Source organism: Pangasianodon hypophthalmus, chromosome 3, assembly GCF_027358585.1.
Source record: "Pangasianodon hypophthalmus isolate fPanHyp1 chromosome 3, fPanHyp1.pri, whole genome shotgun sequence".
NCBI classification, from domain to species: Eukaryota; Metazoa; Chordata; class Actinopteri; order Siluriformes; family Pangasiidae; genus Pangasianodon; species Pangasianodon hypophthalmus.
This window is the reverse complement of record NC_069712.1, coordinates 25,049,280-25,063,158: the sequence shown is the minus strand read 5'-3', so window position 1 is coordinate 25,063,158 and position 13,879 is coordinate 25,049,280. Positions and strand designations below refer to the sequence as shown.

General features: G+C 38.5%; 1 protein-coding gene across 7 annotated transcripts in view; it reads left to right on the top strand.

Moving 5' to 3' along the window:
- herc4 (HECT and RLD domain containing E3 ubiquitin protein ligase 4) overlaps positions 1 to 13,879 on the top strand; it is a 73,946-nt gene that overhangs the window by 52,926 nt on the left and 7,141 nt on the right. For 2 of the 7 annotated variants that reach the window (XM_053232724.1, XM_026939265.3), the window contains 7 exons: positions 385 to 483; positions 569 to 742; positions 1,254 to 1,397; positions 1,499 to 1,665; positions 1,796 to 1,862; positions 3,555 to 3,637; positions 6,994 to 7,177. In XM_053232724.1, the coding sequence (XP_053088699.1) occupies positions 385 to 483; positions 569 to 742; positions 1,254 to 1,397; positions 1,499 to 1,665; positions 1,796 to 1,862; positions 3,555 to 3,637; positions 6,994 to 7,177 (918 nt within the window). Of the gene's footprint in view, positions 1 to 236; positions 274 to 384; positions 484 to 568; positions 743 to 1,253; positions 1,398 to 1,475; positions 1,666 to 1,795; positions 1,863 to 3,554; positions 3,638 to 5,878; positions 6,145 to 6,993; positions 7,178 to 13,879 lie in introns of those variants that run through there. The other 5 variants (XR_008301464.1, XR_008301465.1, XM_053232723.1 and 2 more) reach the window with 5 other exon arrangements.

The window sequence follows — 13,879 nt, the reverse complement described above, 5'->3', positions numbered from 1 at the left end:
TCAGATAACTCAATTGGAACATCATGATGAGAGAGGCACTTTTAGCTAAATTCATTTGTATAATAATTAAACATAAGAATCAATATCTCAAAATATTAATGTACTTATTAGCTGTGAACTGTAATGTAACCAAATACAAATACATCATTTGGATTGAACAGATAATGTATTTTAAATGGATACAAATATGAGTAGTTTTTGCACTATTCATGTTTTTTTTTTTTTGTTTGCATCAGGACTGGGATCCCACAGGAAGCAAAAAAAAAAAATTGTGTGAGGGGAGATATTTACTTTTCAAGTTGACATGAATATGAAGCTCACATGACAAAGACAGCATTCTTTAACTCTTAACTAAAGTATTTTTTTTTCTAATCTTTCTGCCAGGGCATGGATTCTCAGGTCACCCTGTGCAAATACCCGTTTATATTTGATGCTCAGGCAAAGACCACACTGCTTCAAACTGATGCTGTTATCCAGATGCAGGTGAGTCCAATAGATATCCTCCTCAGGAGCCCCACTAGTCCTGAATTTTCCTCAATGTCTTCACATGTCTGTTGTTTTTGAATAGATGGCTGTGGACCAAGCAGAAAGACAGAACCTCAGCTCTTTATTCCTGCCTGGTGGCATGGTGGAGTCAGTAAACCCATGCCTCATTCTCATGGTGCGCAGAGAAAATGTTGTTGAGGACACTATGGAGGTTTTGCGGAAGTCCAAAAATGTTGATTACAAGAAACCTCTAAAGGTAATGGTGACATCACCTTGTATCTCTCTGTTTTTTCCTACAGTTATTTTACATTTTAAACAAAGATATTTAATACACTTGATTAAAAATATCAGCTAATAACCAAGGCCTTCATGGGCTTTGTTGTGCTTGACCCACACTAGAACATTCGTAAAATCCAAACTGCTGCTGAAAATGTAATGGCTCTTTTAGATTTTTTAAATATTGGGTTGTACTTTAGTCATCAAAGCCCCCATAATACAATATTTGAACAGAGCACACACTGTCAGACACTGCTCCTTAATCAGTCTCAACTAGGGACCCTAACTCTCAGAACCTGGTATGTCATGGAATTTCTCATAAATAAATGTGACATTAGGTCTGTGAGTTGATCAAAACTGTTACCAAACAATATCAGTTCACAAGTACCAAATAATAACAATTAATCATGTGAATATGTTACTATTATGTTAAAAAAGATAATAGACAGTAGTAGATTAAAAAGACAAAAAAGCATTTTGGCTGTATATAGGTGATCTTTGTTGGAGAGGAGGCTGTAGATGCCGGAGGTGTGAGGAAAGAATTCTTCCTCCTCATCATGAAAGAACTGCTGGACCCCAAATATGGCATGTTCAGGTATTACGAGGAGTCCAGACTCATCTGGTTTTCAGACAAGGTAAAGATCTGTCTTACAGCTTGAAAAGGATTTTTCACATGTAGTCTGAATATAGATTTTACATTTTATAATTCTCAGATTTATCTATTCCTGTTTTGTAGACATTAGAAGATATCGACTTATTCCACCTCATTGGAGTCATTTGTGGTTTGGCCATTTATAATCTGACTATAGTGGAACTAAATTTCCCTGTAGCCCTGTACAAGAAACTCTTGAAGAAAACTCCGACTTTGGAGGACCTGAAGGAGCTCATGCCTGTTGTTGGCAGGTCAATTATTCAGAGTTGTCTAAATTCTATTAACCTTTCTTTTGTGCAGGATTTATTTCTGTTACTATAACACTGTTTACTAGTTTCATATAAACCATTTTTTTTTTGTATGTTTATGACCATGTCATAGGAGTCTGCAAGAATTATTGGACTACATGGATGATGATGTTGAAGATACATTCTGCTTGAACTTCACAGTAAGAGCAGTTGTATTTCACAATAAAATGATGTTTCTATAAGTACTATTGTAAAATAGGGCTGTTAGTAGATGTAGTAGCTAATACATAGATAATACGTGGATAACGTGTTTCATGCACAGTTACACTAATATACATTGAGTTATTTTTCCATCCTCACTGAGACCACCAACTGTGATCTTATTAATAAAGTCTTCAGTAATCAGTTTTGTAATTCATATTAAGGTCCAATTAAGGATAATAAAAATCTAAACCAGCAATAATTTTCAATTTAGAATACTAACATTAATTACTGGACTTTTTTCCAGAAGTTTTTTGAAAAGACTCTAATTTAAAATGTGGATAGTTCTGCATTTAATTAATTGCTTTTAAGTCAGGGTTTATTGAATGTTTAAAGCATTAAAACATTTATGAAAGGCGTAGCTCAAATAATTTATTAGGAAAAATTTTACTGGAAGCAAATAGTCTGATAGTTTTATAATTTGTCTGATTTTTGCATAATTAATCTGGTATTGCAGGTCTCTAACCAAGACATGTTACATAAGCATTCTGTTTTTAACTTGCACTAGAACAGAAAGGTACTGTATGTAGCACTGACCACAGTCTGTGGAGATTATTGATACAGTCTTCCCTTGGAAGTCCCTAAGACATAAGAATCTGTCCATTCCTGCTCTCAACTCCCTATCCCCAAAACTACAGAAATTAATTTTTATGTGTAGTTATTACTATAAGAAATCTTTTATGCAAAAGAAAATAACAGTTAAGTGTTTTTTCATGATAGATGTAAAGAATGAAGTATGTTTTAGTGCCAGATATTTGAGGGGGCTTGATGAATCAAAGAGGCCCTGATGTACCTACATACTTTCGTCTTGGATATTGTATTTGCTGGGTCACATTCTTAGCTCTCATGATTGATAGAAACTGATATGGTAAATATGATCCTCTATGACCGTTAAGTTTTCTGCCCATTGTTTATTCTTGCATGTTTTCCCCATTTCCATTATTTAATTGTCCTTATCCAGACTTATATTTAAGAACTTAGGATAATCTGAAATAAATATGTTTTTTTTTATTAAGGTAAAACTAGCATACTGAGTGCCGAACAGAAGAGTTACTTTTCTAGCATATGGGTGCAAGCTGGAATCATACAGGCCTCACAACCAAGATATCTTTTAGGTGAAATTTTTAATGTACTAGTGTTGCAGCATGAAATTATGGCTATCGTGGAAGAATAAATATCGCTGATAGAGCAAAACACCTTTTTGCGCTCCCAATTACTCTCCTACAGGATAAGGACCATCTGATATCCTTTCTACAATTTTCTGCCCATGTCACTGCCAAATAATGTGCATTGTTGGTCTTAAAATGAATTAATAAATAAAATTCTGTATGCGAACTATGCTTGAGCACTCATCAGTATACCTGGCCGTCCCACCCAAGTATAACCAATGTTTGGGAAACAATGCATTAATACATGCTTTGTGGTTGGTGCATAAAGCAGAAATCACTAATCTATACAACTTATGCTAATCCAATTGCAAAGACTACCAAAGATAGAGCCAGATTTGGAGTGGCTAATGGTAAACGTACAGTGCGAGTAGTAAAATATTAATGAAATATTTTTTTTTTATAATACAACCATGAACCAGTACTTATTCATACAATAATGTTTTGGCTATTCTCTGTTCTTAGATTACTGTGGAAAATTTTGGTGAAACTGAGGTATTGGAGCTGGTGCCTAATGGAATTTACATCCCTGTAAACAATCACAACAGGTATTTGTTTCATATTTGTATTTGAGTTTCACATTTGACCTCAGTATTATTTTATAATATGCATACGTCCTTTATCTATCAGAGAACATCCACTCAAATGATGATTCCCTCTGTAGAACTGATTTGCATTCTTGTAGATGAGAAATATTGTCCTCCATGTCTCAGTGCTCCAGAAAAATTTTAATATATGAGGTATACAGTCAGCTTCATAAGTATTTGGACAGTGACACAATTTTCATAAATTTGCCTCTGTACTCCACCAATGGATGTGTACAAGATGTGTTTGAAGTGTTTGAAGTGTAGACCTTCAGCTTTAATTCAAGGGGTTTAAAAAAAATATCATAACAGAAGAGAACAGAATAGACTTTGTTAAAAAAAAAAAAAAATCTCTTAAAAAAAAAAAAAAAGCCTGACCAGTTCTGATGGACCAGAATGATGGGAAGAAAAGAAGAGTATGGAGAAGGAAAGGAAGGGCTCATGATCCACAGCATACCATATCATCTGTCAGACATGTGGAGGCAGTGTTATGGCATGGGCATGTATGGCTGCCAATGGAACTGGGTCACTGGTGTTCATTGATGATGTGACTGCTGATAGAAGTAGCAGGATGAATTCTGAAGTGTATAGAGCTATACTTTCTGCTCAGATTCAGTCAGATGCTGCAAAACTGGTAGGATGGTGCTTCACAGTACGGATGTGTAATGAACAAACCGTACCATGTGTAACCTTTCAAACTTAGTATATTATGTGATTACTAAAGCAACATAAGTAATTAGCATCTATACTTTAAATCAAAGCTAGGTTCGGCTCTAGAAGTGAGTTTGCTACAACCACTTAAATTGGAAAAAAAAAGAAAGTAACAGTGTTTATTAAACACCACACAAGATATTATGAATCACAAATATAAAACAGTATTTTGAAATAACAATTTCCCTTATAGTCAGTCAATATGGAAAAATAGGTCACGTCAGAAATCTTAATGTTCAGTTCAGTTCAACTCTTCAGTGTGTATAGCATATGTTCCAATAAAAAAAAAGAAAGAATGTTCGTTGTACGTACTTTAAATAAAAAGAGAAAAAAGGCCTTAATCACTACCCGGGCAGTGTGTAAGTGACGTTGGAGATCTCACAGAAAAAATAAATTTTATCTGTATCCCAAGGAAATGTGTCTGAAATGCGTCCAGTCCACCGGCTGGGCAGGTTGATGGGCGCTGGTTTCACACTCCTGAATAGAATCAATGGCTCGCCGTTCAACTCTCTCTCTCTCTCAGTAGCAGAAAATGCACAACAAAAAAAACAATCTGCACAAAAAAAACCAGTCTGCACACAGCAGAGCAAGAATATCCAATTAGTGCGGTACAGGGTTTGTGATCACTTATCACTTTAAGTATAATCACTTTGCTCAAATATTATCACTGAATCTAAATCATGGATGTCAGCCATTTTGCACCGCAGAATCAAATTCAAGGCATTAATAATGTAAATGAACAGTGTAAAGTACTACATTCACAAAGCTAAACAATTGTCTTAAGTTATTCAGCTTATTAGCATCTTAACCCACGTATACATCACGTCAAAATGCATCAAGTCTTTACAATGGCTCTAAGCCTGAAACATTAGCCCGTTAGAGTGACCTCGTAGCTGTAAATATTATGCGTAACATACTTGAACCTTACGTGACACCATCTTGTTCGGTTAACGAGAGCGCACATGTTCAGCAAGGAAAAATGGTCTCCTATACTACTACGGAGATCGACGCAATACAATTACATTGCAATCATCTCCGACTGGTTTTGATAATGCAACACAAATAGCAAAACAATATCAAACACAGTTAGCCCATTAAAATAGCTTATCTTTACCTTATGAATCAAAATGGAGACAAGACATGACTAAGATAGTTCGCTAGCAAACATTTTGCACCAATGCTACACTCACCGGAGATTCCAAGTTTCAAAAAAAAAAGAAAAAACGCTTCAACGGCAATTCACCAAACCAACTTCTTGATATCACAACTAATAATATCGATCAAAATGCACTCTTCAGTATGAAATATTCATTTTCTTTTGGCTTTAACCTCTCAGCAGCTCTCACCATTCTCTAATGTAAGGAAAAAAAAGAATGCTCATCTTCTCTAGCTTAAACCTAAAGGTGGCGCAGCCACATACACGGCACAGTGCCATCTACCGTAGAGGAATGGAAAATGCTATAAAAACAACACTTGTAACCCTGTGCATTTTAGGTGGGCTACACATGAAAGCAACCCAAGAGCTTCGTAAGGCAAAGAAATGGAATGTTCTTAAATGGCCGAGTCAGTCACCTGACCTCAACCCAACTGAGCATGCTTTTCATTTACTAAAAACTGAAGGCAGAAAGACCCACAAACAAGCAGCAACTGTTTGCAGTAAAGGCCTGGAAAAGCATCTCAAGGGAGGTAACTCAGCATTTGGTGATGTCCATGTGTTCCAGACTTTAGGCAGTCTTTGATTGCAAAGGATTTGCATCCAGGTATTAAAAATAATCCTAATATTTATGACTGTTAATTTCTCCAATTACGTTGAGCCTGTGAAAATGGCTGTAATTCCTAAATGATTAATGCAATATTTTTTGTTAAACCCTTTGAATTTAAGCTGAAAGTGTATACTTCAATCACATCTTCATTTCAAATCCATTGTGGTGGTATACAGAGGCAAAATTACAAAAATTTTCCAAATACTTATGGACCTGTCTGTATAAGGCATCCTGATCAAATACACTGAAAATTGGCCTTATGATAATAGTGTTTGTATGTCTGTTCATAATTACATTGAATCACTAATAATAAGTATAAATTTTAAATTTGAATTTTCTTAAGGTTTTGGCTTTTTCTCATTAGATGTTATATGATTTCTTATGGAATTTAATTGGTTTTGAAAATGTGTGACTGGAGCCAACATTAGCTGTCTGTTGTTGATTTTGGTGGCTGAACCCCTCTCACTGGTTAAAACTGGTGTCCGCAAACAACTCCAAAGCTCACTACAGACTATACATAAAGGTTTTTACCAATTTGATAATATGGCTTATAAGGACGATTATTTTTTCCTTCTTCTTCTTTCTTTAAAATTCAAATAAATAGAATGTTTTCCTTACATGTTAGTTACTTTGAAGTACTATTTTATATTTGATATGTAATACTATAAATTAGGTCTTAAGTTGCATTTGACGTAGAACTGGCACAAGTTTTAAAAAGTATTAAATTTAACTAGGATGTCTGTAGACACTGTAAAATCTGGTACAGTTTTGCAAAACTGTTGCCTATTACATACTGTTTCTTTTTACATACTGTTTAAATCTGTCTCTTACAATTTTCTTTTACAGACAAGACTTTGTAAATGCCTACGTTGACTACATTTTCAACTCATCCGTGGCTCCTCTTTTCAATGCCTTCTCTGCTGGATTCCACAAAGTATGTGGAGGGAAAGTTCTGGAGCTTTTTCAGCCAAATGAACTACAGGCCATGGTCATAGGGAACACCAATTATGACTGGAAAGAACTAGAGAAGGTATGGAAATTGATATTTGGGAATATTTTTGCAAGACGTCATGAAATCATCTCAAAGGTTTATACAGACCCCTTTGAAAGTCATCGCAAATTCTTTTGTTTTTGCTATACACTGAAGACATTTCAGTTTGAGATCAGAAGATGAATAGGAGACAATAGAACAGAATTTCAGATTTCATTTCCTGATATTTAGATCTAGATGTGTTAAACAACTTAGAACATGGCACCTTGTTCTTAGTTGTTTGAACCCACACATTTTTCAACTGACCAGAAATATTGGAACATTTGACTGACAGGTGTTAGTTTTTGCCCAGGTGTGCCCTGGTAGATTGTGCATCAAATCAAAATTACCAGGCTAGGTCGGCTGTAACAGCCAAGATAAGATTTCAGTCTACATCTCCTGACTTTGATAAGCAACAGTGTGACACATAAGCCCAGTTATTTCATTAGACATGGTGAGTAGAGCGTACCTGGTTTTGTGGGCTCTTACACACTGTGAATTATCAAAGCATCATTACATGTTTAAATATAAAGCCTTAAAATACAGTCACTGGCCAAAAAAGGCTGAAAACCCCTCTGTGAAAGGCATAGCAGTTATAGGAATCTCAGAAGTTTTAAAAAATTTTCTGTCCTGTGAAAGATACTGCATCAGTGAAAGATTGATTTTGATCAAATATTAATGTTAGACTTATTAATATGTTGACCTATTGCTTTTATAGTATCTGCTTTTGTTTAGTAGCATTGCTTTACTCAATTACTTATCATGTGGATACTGTTAATGATTGCCAGCAAGCTAACTCTAACTTCTCTTCTCTTGTCATCTTTTGTAATCTCTTGTCTTATCTTGTCTTTCCGGCCATGGCACGAGCCTGGCAGAACACTGATTGGCTAAATGCTGAATTCAGTTCTGAAAGTGTATTTTCCCTATGAATCCAGGATGATTCACATTTGACCTAATTTACATAAAATCTGTATTTTTTTAAGATTTAAATTTTTGGGATTTGTATTTAGGTATCTGAATTTTTAAATCTTACAGCTCTGGTTTTTTTTTTAATCTGAATTTTACCCCTAGCAATTTCAAAACAAAGGAAAACAACTGATAACAATATACATTTATTAAATACACCACAGAAAAAATTAATTTAATGTAACATGTATACTATACATGTATTTTATTTAATGTAACAAAATATACAAAATATTGCAAAATATTTCATTCATTATTTAATTCATATTCAAATATTTTGTCACCTTCCAACCTTCATATACCTACTGGTATAAATTGTGGAACACCTACTGGTATGAAGTGTGATTTTTAGGAAGATATTTCCTAAAAATAAGAGACTGGGAAGTTTTTCGCAACTACACCATTGTTCCCTCTGCCAAAACCATTTCTAGCTCTTGGCAATTCATTCAGGTTTCCACATCTCCTATCCTCTGAAGACTAGTGGGTCTGGGACTACATTCCATTAGACTGATAGCCGGCAGTTAACCGACAGTTAAACTGCATTGCTCAACTCTGGTTTTACTAGCTCACATGCACTGCTGGGAGGCCATTAAAAGCATCGCAGCCCAAATTGGACTAGAGCCTGGAATGCTGCTCATAGCATCAAATGTGCTATTCAGTGCATGCCGTTAAATGACACTAGTGGTTTCACTGGACAAAGCACTATGTTCAGAGTTATGATCCCAAAGCACAGAATGTAAACACAGGTTTCACGACATTGCCTCATGCATGGTGTGTACACTAGCATTGTTTTTGCGGGTGTACGATTTTACAATTGAGTCGTCTCTTCCTAGATTTGAGTGCCTGCATCACTTCATCCCAGGTGATTCATCCCCATCTCAGGATCTTGCAATTTCCCTAGACAATTCTCTGATCTCGCCTTCGGTTACCGCACGCAACCTTGGGGTAACCATGGACAATCAACTGTCCTTCTCCTCTCACATTGCTAATCTAACACGCTCATGTCGATTTCTCCTTTATAACATCAGAAGAATTCGTCCATTTCTTTCCTCACAGGCCACTCAGGTGCTTGTTCAGTCCCTTGTCATTTCAAGACTGGACTACTGCAACTCACTCCTGGCAGGTCTGCCTCTGAGCGCCATTCGTCCAGCTGCACGATTGGTTTTCAACCTTCCTAAATTTTCCCACACCACCCCATTGCTGCGCTCCCTCCACTGGCTTCCTGTAGCTGCCTGCATCAGATTTAAAACACTGATGCTCACCTACAAAGCCAAAAACGGACCAGCACCCACTTATCTCAAAGCACTTATCACACCTCGAGCGCCACCACGCTCCCTCCGATCCTCTAGCACTGCTCGACTGGTCCCACCATCTCTCAGAGTACAAGGAAGGCATGCATCGAGACTCTTCTCTGTTCTGGCACCAAGGTGGTGGAATGAACTTCCCCTAGATGTCCGAACAGCTGAGTCACTGGCAGTCTTCAAACGACGTCTAAAGACTTACCTCTTCATAAAATACTTAAATTAGCACTTTCACAAAAAAAAAAAAAAAAAAAAAAAATCACCTCCCCATCAGAGTTTTGGACTGATGGTATTCCTAGTTTGTGACCTAGCGAGCCAATATCAGAATGTATTTTTGATAGACTTCAAAGCACTATTGTAAGTCTCTCTGGATAAGGGCGTTTGCCAAATGCCATAAATGTAAATGTAAATGTAAATATAACCTATCCTTAAAAACTGAAAAGTATGGGTGGGATAGTGTAACATTAGACTGACCATCACTTGGTATGTAGGCAGGCATGTCTCAGGGTCTCATCGCACGACTGCTCCAAGGGGATGCAGTGGTGCGCTGCAGCATCTTCTGGAGTGTCCGCTGGCTCTTGGCCTGCTCCTGCGCGAGGGCTTCAAAGCGCAGCTGCTGCTCATTGTGCAGGTCAAGAGGCGCTTGGTGTTGGGTTTGGTGGAGGCTGGCGAGGGACATTATGATTTCAGTGAGTGGGAAGACTTCCATGGTATCGTCTGAGTTCTCCTTAATCCCGGGTTTCGGCACCACAGTGTGTAGGGTACGGAAGAAGACTCGGGAGGCTGGGCGGAATTTTAGCAGAGCTCCGGGCTCACATGTAATTGCACCATGCTTTTCTGGCACACTTTCAAAAACTCAAAAAAGGATAAACCAACTGAAAAGGGGCCGTCACTAGCTCGCAGATTTCACCCCATTCAAGTTCACGCACCGTGGCGTGTGTGTGTCTGTGTTTGTCTTTTGCACACTCCACCAGCTATATCACTCTCTCTCTAGGTGAAATGCACGGTCAACTGGTTTAAGGTCTGGTGATTGACTTGGCCAGTCTAAAACCTTCCACTTTTTCCCCCTTGATGAAGTCCTTTGTTGTGTTGGCAGTGTGTTTGGGTTATTGTTTTGCTGCATGATGAAGATCCTTCCAATTAGAATGGATGCACTTCTCTGTAAATCAGCAAGCAGAATGTTTCTGTAGACTTCTGTATTCGTTCTGCTGCTATCGTCATTAATTACATCAATAAAGATTCGTGAGCCCATTCCAGAAGCAGCTTTGCGAACCCAAGCCGTGATATTGTCTCCTCTGTGCTTGACCGATGACCATGTTTTGGATCATGAGCAGATCCATTCTTTTTCTCCAAGTTGCCCTTACCATCACTTTGGTAGAGGTTAGTCTTGGTTCCAGAACTTTTGTGGCTCATCTCTGTATTTCTTTGCGAATTCCAATCTGTCCTTCCTATTCTTACTGCTGATGAGTGTTTTGCATCTGGTGCTATTGCCTCTATATTTCTTCTTTGAACAGTGGATTGTGATACCTCCACCCCTGCCCTTTGGAGGTTGTTGGTGATGTCACTGACTGCTGTTTTGGGGTTTTTCACAGCTGTCACAATGTATCTGTCATCAACTGCTGTTGTTTTCCTTGGCTGACCTGTTCGATGTCTGGTTGTTAGTAAACCAGTGGTTTCTTTCTTTTTCAGGACATTCCAAACTGTATTGGCTATCCCCAAGGCTTATGCAGTGGCTCTGATCAATTTTCCCTCTTTTCTCAGCTTCAAAATGGCTTGCTTTTCTCTCATAGACAGCTCTCCGGTCTTCATTTTAGTTTATCCTTTTTAACAACACATGCAGTCTCCATAGGTGAAACCCAGAGTTCAAACCAAGAGTAGACATTCAGAGTTATTAATTGTTTAATCAATCTACCAGGGCACACCTGGGCAACAAGTAACACCTGTCAGTGACGTTCCAATATTTTTGATTACATGAAAAATGTGTGGGTTCAAACAAATGGTGCCATGTTCTAAGTTACACTATATTACCAAAAGTATTCGGTCACCCATCCAAATGATCAGAATCAGGTGTCCTAATCACTTGGCCTGCCCACAGGTGTATAAAATCAAGCACTTAGGCATGCAGACTGTATTTACAAACATTTGTGAAAGAATGGGCCGCTCTCAGGAGCTCAGTGAATTCCAGCGTGGAACTGTCATAGGATGCCACCTGTGCAACAAAACCAGTCGTGAAATTTCCTCGCTCCTAAATATTCCACAGTCAACTGTCAGCTTTATCATAACAAAATGGAAGAGTTTGGGAACAACAGCAACTCAGCCACGAAGTGGTAGGCCACGTAAACTGACGGAGAGGGGTCAGCGGATGCTGAAGCGCATAGTGCAAAGAGGTCGTCGACTTTCTTCACAGTCAATTGCTACAGAGCTCCAAACTTCATGTGACCTTCAGATTAGCCCAAGTACAGTACGCAGAGAGCTTCATGGAATGGGTTTCCATGGCCAAGCAGCTGCATCCAAGCCACACATCACCAAGTGCAATGCAAAGCGTCGGATGCAGTGGTGTAAAGCACGCCTCCACTGGACTCTAGAGCAGTGGAGATGCGTTCTCTGGAGTGATGAATCACGCTTTTCCATCTGGCAATCTGATGGACGAGTCTGGGTTTAGAGGTTGCCAGGAGAACGGTACATTTCGGACTGCATTGTGCCGAGTGTGAAATTTGGTGGAGGAGGAATTATGGTGTGGGGTTGTTTTTCAGGAGTTGGGCTTGGCCCCTTAGTTCCAGTGAAAGGAACTTTGAATGCTTCAGGATACCAAAACATTTTGGACAATTCCATGCTCCCAACCTTGTGGGAACAGTTTGGAGCAGGCCCCTTCCTCTTCCAACATGACTGTGCACCAGTGCACAAAGCAAGGTCCATAAAGACATGGAGTCTGGTGTGGATGAACTTGACTGGCCTGCACAGAGTCCTGACCTGAACCCGATAGAACACCTTTGGGATGAATTAGAGCGGAGACTGAGAGCCAGGCCTTCTCAACCAACATCAGTGTGTGACCTCACCAATGCGATTTTGGAAGAATGGTCAAAAATTCCTATAAACACACTCCTCAACCTTGTGGACAGCCTTCCCAGAAGAGTTGAAGCTGTAATAGCTGCAAAAGGTGGACCGACATCATATTGAACCCTATGGATTAGGAATGGGATGGCACTTAAGTTCATATGTGAGTCAAGGCAGGTGACCAAATACTTTTCGTAATATAGTGTATTTAACACATCACATTCTGATCTGTCGTCTCAAATTCATCTTTTGATGCAAACCCCGCTGTCTTCATGGTATAGAAAAAACAATACATTACACGGTGAGAAGTATTGAACATTCCATTCTAAAACCATGGGAATTAATATGGATTTGTTCCCCTTTTGCTGTTATCACAGTCTCCACTTTTCTATAAAAGCTGATTGGACTGTGGCTGTGGGGATGTGTGCCCATTCAGCCACAACAGCACAACAGGTTGAGCACTGATGTCCAGCTAGAAGGTCTGACATGAAGTTGGTATTACAGTTCATCCCAAAGTGTTCAGTGGGGTTGGGGTCAGGGATGTGTGTGTGCCACTTGAGTTTTTCCACACTAACCTTGGGAAATCATATGTTTATGCAACTCACTTTTTGAATAGGGGCATTGTCATCCTGGAACAGGTTTGGGATAGGCCTCTTAGTTCCAGTGAAAGGAAATTTTAATGCTATAGCCTACAAAGATGTTCTAGACAATAGAGTGTTTCCAACTTTGTGGCAACAGTTTGGGTGAAGACCCATAAAATAAAGTAATAGAGAAGTTGAGTAAAGGGTAGAAGAGGATAGCCTGACATGTACAAATTGTAGTGATGTGTAATGTGCTTAGTGCAAAATTTAAAGGATATGTACAGTCATGGGTAAAAGAAAGTACACCCTGTTTCAGTTCTGCGTTTTTATTTATCAGGGCCTAAATAACAATTGTGTGGTCCTCAACAACTTCTGCAAACAACCAACCAACCTCAGGTGACAACAGAAAAACACAATAGATTTCAGCAGGTAGTCATTTTTTCCCAAAAAGTAAACAAACATTCAGAAACCAGGTGGGAAAAAATATGTACACCCTGTAATTCCGTAACACCTTTAGCACCACTTGAACCATCTTTAGTTAACTTGAACTAAACGTTTTCTGTAAGAGTTTATCAGTCTCTCACATTGTTTTGGAGAAATTTTGGCCCCCTATTCTTTACAACGTAGCTTATTTATTTGATGTTTGAGGGCATTTGTTTATCTTCAGATCCTGCCACAGGTTGAGGACTGGAGTTTGACTTGGCCATTCCAGCACCTTGATTTATTTCTTCTTTAGCCATTCAGATTTTCTGGTGTGCTTGGGATCATTGCCCTGTTGCATAACCCAATTTCAGCCCAGC